Raw genomic sequence first — 12,207 nt, forward strand, 5'->3', positions numbered from 1 at the left:
CTTCATCCAAGACACGTTGTGCCCTTTTGTACATCGTTCAACTATGACCTCTCCCTGGAAGTCCACATCTGACCACTTGCACATTTTCAGTGTGGGATGGGTCTTGAACACAGCAATAAAAAGCTGAATCTTGAACTTAAATTTCACTTCACTGCAGAAAGAAGAAGAGGAAAACCTCACATTAAGGGAACTTAATCTGGTGAGTAAAACTGGTGGTAAGCAATAATAATAGTATTAATAGCCCCATTAATGCCTACCATGGTTATTATAGCATTTAATCTTACATTAAAAACATCATTTAGACGTCTTTAATTTGATTTTTTCATTTTAGTTCTTAGTTGTTAAGTTTTAGTTTTAGAATATTTATGGTATTAAAAAAGGTCCAAACAGATATTACAATTTTTAAAAAACACACAATAGGTCTCAGTAAACATATGTGAGGAAGCTTGTTTATTTTGGTTATGTGAAAAATTGTTCAAAATGACTAAAGATGTGCCCAGGTCAGTAGGAGACTTGTTCCAAATAACAGGACCACAGAAACTGAGGCACACTTGGATCTCAATCTACGGTCAGTTGAAAGGTCTGCAGCTGATGACCTGAGTGATCTGACTGGGATTTGAACAGTGAGCAAGTAAAAGATGTAGTAGGGGGTCAACCCATAGAGTGCTTTGGGAATTAATACAATCATTTTATATTGCACTGGAAGCCAATGATGTGATCCTGGTACTGGGGTAATATAGTCAGATCTCTGCAGACCTGTAAGCACTCTGACTGGTACATTTTGAATGTGCTGAAGTCGTCTTACTGATGATTTGGAGTGTACAGAAGATAGAGCATATAATGACCTAACCTGCTTGATATGGAAGCATAGTCTGTGCTTTGATATCAAGCAAACTGTTCAAATTTAATAATGTCTACTTTATTGATCCTGTAGGAAATTGCTTAGTCCTCTGCATTTTACCCATTAACTCAGTGGGCAGCTAACAATTCAGCGCCCGGGGAGCAGTGTGTAGAGACGGTACCTTAGGCGAGCTGTTCAGTGGATTTGAACCTCTGACTTTTTGATCATGGGACGAAGACTCTACCTACTGAACTATCTCTGCCCTTCTTCACCGAACCCACTTCATTTTAGAAAAAGCAATGATAAATAATCTCTGACTTTTTTTGGACCAACAGCAAATGTTTCTGTCTTCACTCTGTTTAGTCCTAAAAAGTTATGTCATTAAGTGATTAATGCCATCAGTGCAGCTCATTAGTTTCTGAATAGAGGTTAGATCATCAGAGGAAAACTGATAAGTATTATGTGCACAAGAAGAGTAGGATATGTTATGATTCTTAGTGACAGTACCAAGTGGGAGCATGTAAATGTTAAAGAGTAATGGACCCAAAGGACCGAGCCTTGAGGAACACCTGATTGAATTTTTATTTGTGCAAATATTAAACCGCTAATAGACACACAAAAACCCCTCAAGTCTTCAATATGATGAGAGCCAACCATCAACCAACCTGTTAAACCAACAGAGCCATGAAGCCTTTGAATTAAAATGTCCCGCTCCAGTGTCAAATGCAGCACTGAGACTGAGCAGGACTCAGTCTGCTATTTCTGTGCTGTGATTGGATCTGAAACCTCCCTGGTAAAGTAAAGACTGCGACATGTAAGATATTCATTTAGTTACTTGTAATAAAATGTTTTCAATTTTTGATGAGGAATAAAAGATTAGAAATAAGTCTATAATTATTAAACACCAATGAGTCCAAGTTATTTTTTGTGATTAGTTGTGTGATTACAGCACATTTAAGAGAAACAGGGAAAATGTTCTCCAAGTCCCTGTGTTGGTTTCCTCCGGTATCCTATCCTATAAAGTTTGACGTATTTTGGTTAAGATACGACTTATTGTCTAAACTGCTTTGATTGGTCAGTGAAAGTTGCAAAGTGTGCACACATGACTTCATTACATTAATAAAAGCACTGATACAGTGTTAAAGCCAACTGTACTCAGCAATAAATCCTAGGATATCCTGTGAGGGCTGAACTCAAGTCAGGGTTCAGACTGGGCAGTATAGATGAAAAACTTTCTATTTCAAAAGAAGAAGTTGATCTCTACAAACAGCTTATTTTGCAAATTTACCTCCTCAAAAATCAGCAGTTCTTTCATTCTTGAGGATACAAAAGTTCTCTAAACAAAAACTGATGACCCTGCTGCTGATGCCCAATTTAATACAGTAATATTATTAATGTTGTACTGTTACCACTACGTGTTGGATACACTGTGTATGTTAATGCAGGTCAACAGCAAGCCAAACTCAATTTTCATGAGCCAGGAAACTGAGCGTCTTGCCCCTTTATTACAGTCTTCTTGACAGCTTACAATCCTTTACAATTGTGGCTTGAATAGCTCGATGAAAGTAATGTAATAAACTTACAGCCATTGCTTTTGATGGTGTATATAAAGATTCAGGCCACAGGAGATGAAGTTTAAACACGGATATGCAGGTTTTCTGTACAATGTTTTTTCCCAACTGACTGCGGCTTCTGCTTCCCACAATGCATTCTGAACACAGATTACTCCTTCAAAATAAGATACAGAAAAGCTAATGCTGACTGTATAGAAAATATTTTTTAACTAAATGACTCTCTTTTTTAACATAAATTACCACAGATGAAATATGACATTTTTATCACTAATTTAATATGAACTATTTTTAATCTTTTACTTGGGACAGAACAAATGTCATTAGGGTATGAGTGATGATGCTGACCTCAGAAACTGAAGTTATAAAGTTCAGTTACAATCACTGTGAGGTCTGATTTACACAATAATGGAATACATGTTACATAATGTTACTTTTGAGGGGGAAAATTGTCCCAGCTGGCCAAAACTAAGACCAACATATAGAATAACAGAGGTAAAGACTGCACTACCATTCCACCCACTATGCTTACCAAGTAATATAATTATTGCTTAAACATAACTTTTCAGGAACAGAACAAGGCAAGGCAAGGCAAGGCAAGGCAAATTTATTTATATAGCACAATTCAACAACAAGGTGATTCAAAGTGCTTTACAGAGACATTAAAAACAAAATAGATAAGAAGCATGATTTAAAATTGATTAAGACAAGCAAACAAACAAACAAACAAACAAACAAACAAAACAGTATATAAAATCAAAAATCAAAACAGTAGATAAAATCAGTAGTTAAAATGTAAGTTTTGGAATTTAAGCTTAAAAGTGTGGATTTGGTGCTTTATTCAAATGCAGCTGAGAACAGGTGAGTCTTCAACCTGGATTTAAATAAACTGAGTGTTTCAGCTGATCTGAGGCTTTCTGGGAGTTTGTTCCAGATATAAGGAGCATAAAAGCTGAATGCAGCTTCTCCGTGTCTGGTTCTGACTCTGGGAACTGATAAAAGACCGGATCCAGATGACCTGAGGGATCTGGAAGGTTCATACTGGGTCAGGAGGTCACTGATGTATTTTGGTCCTAAACCATTCAGAGCTTTATAGACCAGCATCAGAACTTTAAAGTCTATCCTCTGACAGACAGGCAGCCAGTGTAAAGACCTCAGAGCTGGACTGATGTGGTCCACTTTTTTGGTCTTAGTGAGGACTCGAGCAGCAGAGTTCTGAATGAGCTGTAGTTTTCTGACTGATTTTTTAGGTAGACCTGTAAAGATGCTGTTACAGTAATCAAGCCTACTGAAGATAAATGCATGGACTAGTTTTTCCAGGTCCTGTTGAGACATCAGATCTTTTATCCTTGAAATATTCTTGAGGTGATAGTAAGCTGATTTTGTTATTGTCTTAATGTGTTTTTCTAAGTTTAGGTCTGCATCCATCACTACACCCAAATTTCTCGCCTGGTTTGTGGTTTTTAGGTGTATAGATTGAAGTTCTCTGGTGACCTGTAATCGTTTTTCTTTGGCTCCAAAGACTATTACTTCAGTTTTGTTTTTGTTTAGCTGGAGAAAATTGTGGCACAGCCAGTCATTAATTTCCTCAATGCATTTACCAAGAGCCTGTACAGGGCCTCGGTCTCCTGGTGACATTGTGATATATATTTGTGTGTCATCTGCATAGCTATGATAGTTTATTTTGTTGTTCTTTATAATCTGTGCCAGTGGGAGCATGTAAATGTTGAACAGAAGGGGTCCCAAGATGGAACCTTGGGGAACTCTGCATGTGATACTTGTCAGCTCAGATGTGAAGTTACCTATTGATACAAAGTATTTCCTGTTTTCTAAGTATGTTTTGAACCAGTTTAGTACAGTTCCTGAAAGACCTGCCCAGTTCTCCAGTCGTTTGAGTAATATGTTGTGGTCAACTGTGTCAAATGCTGCACTGAGATCCAGTAAAACTAAGACTGACATTTTTCCACTGTCTGTATTCAGACATATGTCGTTAAACACTTTGGTCAGAGCGGTTTCAGTGCTGTGGTTCTGTCTAAAACCTGACTGGAAGGCATCATAGCAGTTATTCTGTTTTAAGAAGTAATTGAGCTGTTGAGAAACTGCTTTTTCAATGATCTTACTTAAAAATGGGAGATTTGAGATCGGCCTGTAGTTATTCATTTGTGTCTTGTCAAGATTGTCCTTTTTCAGTATAGGTTTAATTACAGCAGTTTTTAGTGGTTCTGGAAACACACCTGATATTAAAGAAAAGTTTACGATCTGTAACAGGTCTGACTCCAAAGTCTTTGAGACCTTTTTGAAAAAACTTGTTGGCAGGACATCTAAACAGCAAGAGGAGGAATTCAGTTGACCTAAGATGTCCTCCAGGTCTTTGCTGTTAATAGGGTGAAACTGGTTCATGGTATTTAAACAGTTTTTCGGTGGACACAGTACATATCCTGGATCTGCTGTCGATGTACCAATTGCTTGTCTAATCTTTTGGATTTTTTCTGTGAAGAATTTGGCAAAGTCATTGCAGGCCATGGTCGAATGAAGTTCAGCTGCCACTGACACAGGAGGGTTTGTTAGCCTGTCAGCTGTAGAAAATAAGACCCGAGCATTATGACTGTTTTTGGTGATGATGTCAGAGAAGTAAGACCTCCTTGCACTCCTCAGTTGTAAGTTATAATTGTGAAGTTTCTCTTTATAGATGTCACAATGAACCTGGAGGTCTGTTTTTCTCCATCTGCGCTCAGCTTTCCTACACTCTCTTTTTTCATTTTTCACCAGTGTGGAGTTTCTCCATGGAGACTTCTTCCTTCCAGAGATAACCTTCACCTTAATGGGAGCAATGGTGTCCATTACATTTAACATTTTAGCATTGAAGCTAGTGACGAGCTCATTGACTGAACCTCTGGACAGGTCAGGTGTTAATGGGAAGACCTGGTTAAAGATCTCACTACTGTGTTCAGTTATACACCGTTTTGTGATCACTGCTGTTGATATATTTGTGTGGGCTGAGATTTTACTTTCAAAGAAAACACAGTAATGATCAGACAGGCCCACAGCAGACACAGTAACGTTTGAAATGCTCAGGCCCTTGGAGATCAGTAGGTCAAGAGTGTGTCCTCTATTATGTGTGGCCTCTGTTACATGCTGAGTCAGCCAAAAGTTGCCCAGAGTGTTACTCAGGTCTTTTGTCCCTTTGTCCTGAGGGTTGTCCACATGGATGTTAAAATCCCCAACAATAATTACACAGTCAAAATCAACACAGATCACAGACAGCAGTTCACTGAGGTCATTTAAAAAGTCTGTGCAGTATTTGGGAGGCCTGTAAACATTAAGGCACACAACTTTGGATGGGGCCTTCAGCTGTAAAGCCACATATTCAAAAGACTGAAAACTACCAAGAGATAACTGCTTACATTGAAATGATTCATTAAATAAGACAGCAACCCCTCCTCCTCTCCTGCTCACCCTGGCCTCACTGATAAAACTGTAGTTAGGAGGGGTCGACTCGATGAGAACAGCTCCACTGTTACTTTGGTCCAACCAAGTTTCAGTTAAAAACATAAAATCAAGGCTGTGCTCGGTGATTAAATCATTAATTAAAAATGTTTTCCCAGCTAAAGATCTAATGTTTAATAAAGCCAACTTAAGTGTTTTAGAGGTATTATTTGCCCCCTCGTGTTTGGGAGCAGTCTGTGGCACACAAGGTATGTTTACTATATTTAAAGATCTTTTAGAGTGCAGCTCTCTGTGTTTTGACCAGGCCACATGTCTTCTTCTGTCACCTAAAAGTACAGAAATTTTAAAACCTTCTAGTAAACAGGGTCCCAGCTTCTCCTGGGAAAAGTCACCACTGCCATAATCCTCACAGCCTGGACCCTCCACACATCACACATCAGACTGCGGAGACAGAGCATGAAGGTGGTAAGGAGGAACTAAGGGGGGCGAGGCTGGGCAATGTAACTTCGATTGCTCTGTTGAGGGCGGGGCTCGATGGCGAACCTTTGGCTGCTCTGGTGGGGGGTTTATGGGGGACAAAAAGGGATTGGGCCGGGGGTAGATCTGAGCCCAGCATTGACCCGCTCCATCATCTCCTCAGTGAATTTCAGGTGTGGGGAGGAGGGAGAAAGGGAGGGGGAGGAGGGTGGAGGCCTATCAGGGGTTTGGGGGACTGGGGGAGGTCGTGGTCCCTGGTCCTGGTCGTTGGTGTTGTTGAGAGAGTTGGAGGCAAGTAGGGACCCCTCTTCTTGCCTCAGACATCTCTCCTTTCTGAGGCTCTTCCCGGGTGGGGGCAGATGGAGCTCCTCCTCAAGGTTTCTGCTGGGCTTTGTCTGTTCTTGGAGTACTGTTTGTTCCTCTTTATGAGATAACTCCTCGTTTATCTCAGCCTTGGCACCAAGCACAGATGGATGACGTATGGAATAAAACAAGTTGGAGGTGAACAGTTTCACCCCTGACTTGTTAAAATTAAATCCATTTGCTTTAAACAGATGCCTGCGTTCCCAAAAAATATTAAAGTTGTTGATAAAATGCACTGAGTGGTCAGTACATGCTGATATAAGCCATTTATTCAGAAGAAATCCATTTATACAGAAAGCCAGTTATACAGAAGAAATCATGTCCCAAAAACCACAGAGAGACTGTGTTGGTGTTTGTGATCAAAGAAGAAAACATTTATATGAGCTGATGTGTTTAACTCTTCAACATATGTGGCAACATGATTCCACTGTATCACATGCAGAGTAATCCATTAAATTCACCAAATCTCCCCAGGCCACTGTGGCTCCAGCATTGAAACTGAGCATCTTCTGAAGCTAGCAAGAACTCGTGAACGCTCATGAAATAAGCCATTCAGGTAAGTATCTGTTTTACATTAAGCTAATTTAAATTTATTTTGGACTGATCATTCATAAGAGATAGCATTATGCTTTGAGTGAGACAATATGACCCTCTGTCTCAGAGTAGCTTGTAGCTTCAGAAAAATGTTAGGTTTTCAAACATTAACACTCTGATGCTGTTACTGGTGGACAAGCAGGAAACCTCACTGCTGTGCTATCTTACAGTTTCTGTCTAACTGTTGAGCTGGAAAACCTTCGTTCACCAGGATGTGCGGTCACGTAGAGAGACTGGTTTTAGGTGAGTTAAGAGAGGGTTTTCTTTATGTGTGAAAGAGGTCTGTGTGACTGGCCATGTCTAAAGAAGCTGCAGCTACTTTCAGCTTATTCACAAAGGGTCACCACAGCAGGTAGCTCAGTGTATTTATGCACTGGATCCCCCTCTTTGCACAGCCCCACATCCTTTGATCTTGATCCTTTCAAGATCAAAGGAAAATTATTAGTGCTTTATCCCAACAAATTTAGTTTTTGGATCATTACCAAAACACAAAATAATACATTAAAAAACTATAAAATAAATTTCTGTAAACCACAAACATGTAGAATCACTGGTGGAAATGAAAATTCGTCTGCTGTTATGTCTTTTATCAATGAAGGGTAACAGCGTTGAACACAGAATAAAACACGATGTTTTAGAAAGAAGATATAGAAATTAGCAAAAAAATAATTTAATGTTAAAATAGCTGTGGTAGTGTTAGAGTGCTGATTTTTCTAGTAAACAGAACTTGGGAGCAGTTTACACTGTTGAAAACCCTTAAATGGCCAACATCACCTTCAAGCTTTAGATACAAAAGTTGTGCATGTAATCATTGATTTAAGAACAAAGCTGCAAGAAGCCTGATGTATTTCTCTTTCTTTGTTCACCCGGAAACACTGAAAGAGCAAAAATACATCATTTTAAAAATATTTCATATTTAGCATAGCACCGGCCATATTCTTTATAGAAAAAAAAATTACAGAGAAATTGGAAAAAAATTCAGCTCTTCACTGAAATTCTTGTTTTCTCAAGTTGAATGAGCCACAGTTTTACCATTTATAACATAGAATTTTACATGGACAAAGTAGAAATGCAGTCGTGGTCTCAGTCATTCATTTCAAAACAATTGTTACCATTTATTGCTTTGCACTGTGAAACCAACATGTGCTTTAATACATTCTCTGCTAACACACTGATGCACAGTTTTGATTCTTCTCTCTAGTCTCTTTTCTCTTCATGACATCTTCACCAGTTGCAGGTTGGTCCATTCTCCCATGTAACAAACTCCTGCTTTTGTTCTGTGTGAAATATTTGGATTTTGAATCTTTGTTATATCTGTCTGACAGATGGTCAGATCAGACTAGTTGGGTCTGGGTCCACTCGGTGCTCTGGAAGAGTTGAAATCTATCACAGTGGCTCCTGGGGAACAGTGTGTGATGATGACTGGGACTTAAATGATGCTGGCGTGGTCTGCAGACAGCTGGGCTGTGGGGCAGCAGAGAGTGTCCATCAATCAGCTCACTTTGGTCAAGGTACAGGACAAATCTGGCTTGATAATGTGGCCTGTTCAGGAACTGAAAGTTCTCTAACCGCGTGTCAACACAGAGGATTTGGGACACATAACTGTGGGCATAGTGAGGATGCTGGTGTCACATGTTCAGGTGAGATGACTCTTTCAAAAATTTCGTGGTTGGTTCAAGCTTAACAAACGAATATGTATCTTTGGACATTTCGTTAAAGCTACCTTTGTCATTGATGCTACAAAATGTCCTAACTCATCTGTTTTGGTAAATCCAAATCACATTTTCTGACAATCTGATATTCTAATTCTACTTATTTTTGGCTTGAAAACAAAACAAAATAGACAAAAAAGCAGAGTTCATCTCCAAATGATACAAGAAAACAACTCAACTAGACTCTTTTTCATTGCTGAGACCCAAAGATTTTTTTTTCGTTTACTGGTAGAATGTCTGAAACCATGCATGCAGTGGTTAACACTGTTGCTTCACAGCTTGAAGATCCTAGGTTTGAATCTAGTCTGGGACCTCTCTGTGTGGAGTTTGCATGTTCTCCCCAAGTATTCTGGCTTCCCCAGTCCAAGGTTAAGACATCAATGTGGTTAGATTAATTGGTGATTCTAAATTGACCTTGCATGTAAATGTGTGAATGGTTGGATGTGTTAGCCTCAGAAGTGAAGTAACTCAGAAGTGAAAGAAAATCGATGGATGGATGTTTTACCTGCATCTGTTACATTCGAGTTTGAATGTTTTTATTCTTAGTTGACACAGGTTGTAGCAACATTTACTGTATATTCAGTTTGTGATACTGTAAGTATGTTGTTCCATGGCTCTGACTGTTACACCTGCTAACTCTGAATTTCTCTCTTAATGTGCAACATAGGACCACCTGTTCGTTTTGCATTTGTTTTAGTTGAGCAAATTCTGCAGGCTTCTCCTGTGTATATAGATTTAATGATAATTTCCATGTGTTTTGTGTGTAAAACATTGAAACTCTGTTAATCTTCTCTAATTTTTTCATAGTTGGCCAGATAAGATTAGTTGGATCAACTCAGTGCTCTGGAAGAGTTGAAATCTATCACAGAGGCTCCTGGGGAACAGTGTGTGATGATGACTGGGACTTAAATGGTGCAAAAGTGGTGTGCAGACAGCTGGGCTGTGGGGCAGCAGTGAATGCCTATCCATCAGCTCACTTTGGTCAAGGTACAGGACAAATTTGGCTTGATGATGTGGCCTGTTCAGGAAGTGAAAGCTCTCTAACTGCATGTCGCCACAGTGGATTTGGGACACATAACTGTGGGCATGGTGAGGATGCTGGCGTTGCCTGTTTAGGTGAGAAGAAAGATTCATTTATAAATACTCTGTAAGGTATAGTTGGTCATCACTTTAGAAGTCACACAAAATTCTGAAGTAACAACTAATAACTGCTTGAATTAACCATGAACTAAAGATATTAGATATCAGATATTAAATGTTGTAATCATTCAATCTTTTTAGAAGAAAAACCAAACCAAAGGTGTGCCTGAGAGTCTGCATACTCTCTCTAAATGTTCAAAAACAGTCATTTGTTTGAGTTACATTATTTTTTTAAAAATGCAGTTTTCTGCTTATTATGACTACATGCTCACTATTTGCCTCTTTTAATTTTAAAACTGAAAATGAAGATGTTATACATTAAACTCTATGTTGTTATGCTTTTCAACAGACAAACCAAAACCCAGGATTTCCATCAATCCTTCTGGTCAAGTTACCTGGGGTCAGAATGTCGCTATCACATGTTCGATCACAGGTGATCAGTTAAGTGGAGCATTTATCTTCACAAAGACCTCAGGCTCATTCAGCAGGAGAATAACATCAAGCAGTAACGCTGCTACCCTCAGTATCTCTAATGTAAACCTTGACAATGAGGGATCATACCAGTGTCAGTTTCAGAGGGATTTGATTCCAGACTCCAACGCCCCTCTAAGTGATTCTGTGAGACTCTCAGTGACAGGTAATTTTTAATAAATTTGAAGGATGATCCACTTAATCCCTAATGAAAAGTTCCTTCTTTAGTTTAAAGGAAAAATGAACTTTTCACATATGTTATTTTTCAGTCAACCTCCCAAAGCCCAGAATCACCAAGAATATTATTGGTGCAGTAACCTGGGGTCAAGCTGTTACCATCACTTGTTCAATCTCAACTCAGCATTTAGGTGGAACATTCACTCTGCAGCAGACCTCAGGCCCATTCAGAAAGACCCAAACATCAAGTAGAAACTCTGTTACCTTCAATATCCCTCAAGTGACCTTCAGTAATGAGGGGTCGTACCAGTGTCAGTATCAGACAAGAGTTTCAAGTCGAGACTTCAGCTCCCCTCAGAGTGACCCTGTCAGAGTTTCTGTTACTGGTAAGAGACAAACATATGTCTTTTTTTAAACTATGTTTCAATTACTTTTATTTCTTTTAATTACTATGTTATTTATTTATTTTTCAGTAATCCTCCCAAAGCCCAGCATCTCTAAGAGTCCAGTTGGAGAGTTGACCTGGGGTCAAGACGTTAGCATCACTTGTTCAATCTCAACTCAGCATTTAGGTGGAACATTCACTCTGCAGCAGAGCTCAGGCTCATTCAGGAAAAGCCAAACATCGAGCACAAACTCTGCTACCTTCAATATCCCTCAAGTGACCTTCAGTAACGAGGGATCGTACCAGTGTCAGTATCAGACAAGGATTTCAAGTCGAGACTTCAGGTCCCCACAAAGTGATTCTGTTAGAGTTTCTATTTCTGGTAAGAACTGAAATGTGAAATTTTCTATTTGGGCAGACTGCTGATGAAATGTTAAAGAAGTTGTAAGTCAGCTTCTATCAGCCTACAAGACTATAGGTGCACTTGATCCACTCATTTGTCAGCTTGGTTTGAAAGGTTTCAATTAGTTGGACTTTCTGAAAGAAAACAACAGCATGGAATTTGGCTAAATACAGGGTACATTTACATTTAATAACATTGGCTGGACGGTCGAAAGGGAAAATATATTTTCCAATCATTGTTTCAACGTGTATTCATGTAGTTTAGAATGGAAATGAAAGAACTAGGAAGATATTGCTTTTCTCATAGACCACTATTCGGTTATTTTTCAGTGATCCTGCCAAAGCCCAGCATCTCCATGATTCCTGTGGGGAATGTGACCTGGGGCCAAACTGTTAGCATCACTTGTTCAATCTCAACTCAGCATTTAGGTGGAACATTCACTCTGCAGCAGAGCTCAGGCTCATTCAGAAAAAGCCAAACATCGAGCACAAACTCTGTTACCTTTAATATCCCTCAAGTGACCTTCAGTAATGAGGGATCGTACCAGTGTCAGTATCAGACAAGAGTTTCAAGTCGAGACTTCAGCTCCCCTCAGAGTGATCCTGTCAGAGTTTCTGTTACTGGTA

The 12,207-nt window shown here is 39.3% G+C and overlaps 2 protein-coding genes across 7 annotated transcripts in view; one reads left to right on the forward strand and one right to left on the reverse strand.

The window, feature by feature from the left end:
• The window catches only part of LOC102080700 (uncharacterized), a 107,651-nt gene that overhangs the window by 86,969 nt on the left and 8,475 nt on the right, over window positions 1–12,207 (reverse strand). The window lies entirely within an intron of this gene.
• Window positions 1–12,207, forward strand: part of LOC106098317 (immunoglobulin superfamily member 1) — a 45,108-nt gene that overhangs the window by 13,160 nt on the left and 19,741 nt on the right. For 3 of the 6 annotated variants that reach the window (XM_019358300.2, XM_019358307.2, XM_019358306.2), the window contains exons 1-10: window positions 140–199; window positions 7,174–7,255; window positions 7,464–7,536; window positions 8,495–8,530; window positions 8,619–8,933; window positions 9,813–10,121; window positions 10,495–10,782; window positions 10,886–11,179; window positions 11,267–11,560; window positions 11,911–12,204. In XM_019358300.2, coding sequence (XP_019213845.1) covers window positions 7,506–7,536; window positions 8,495–8,530; window positions 8,619–8,933; window positions 9,813–10,121; window positions 10,495–10,782; window positions 10,886–11,179; window positions 11,267–11,560; window positions 11,911–12,204 — 1,861 coding nt within the window. In that variant the 5' untranslated portion in view covers window positions 140–199; window positions 7,174–7,255; window positions 7,464–7,505. Of the gene's footprint in view, window positions 1–139; window positions 200–6,145; window positions 7,256–7,463; window positions 7,537–8,494; window positions 8,531–8,618; window positions 8,934–9,812; window positions 10,122–10,494; window positions 10,783–10,885; window positions 11,180–11,266; window positions 11,561–11,910; window positions 12,205–12,207 lie in introns of those variants that run through there. The other 3 variants (XM_025906694.1, XM_025906693.1, XM_019358301.2) reach the window with 3 other exon arrangements.

Source organism: Oreochromis niloticus, linkage group LG4 (genome assembly GCF_001858045.2).
Source record: "Oreochromis niloticus isolate F11D_XX linkage group LG4, O_niloticus_UMD_NMBU, whole genome shotgun sequence".
Classification (NCBI taxonomy): Eukaryota; Metazoa; Chordata; class Actinopteri; order Cichliformes; family Cichlidae; genus Oreochromis; species Oreochromis niloticus.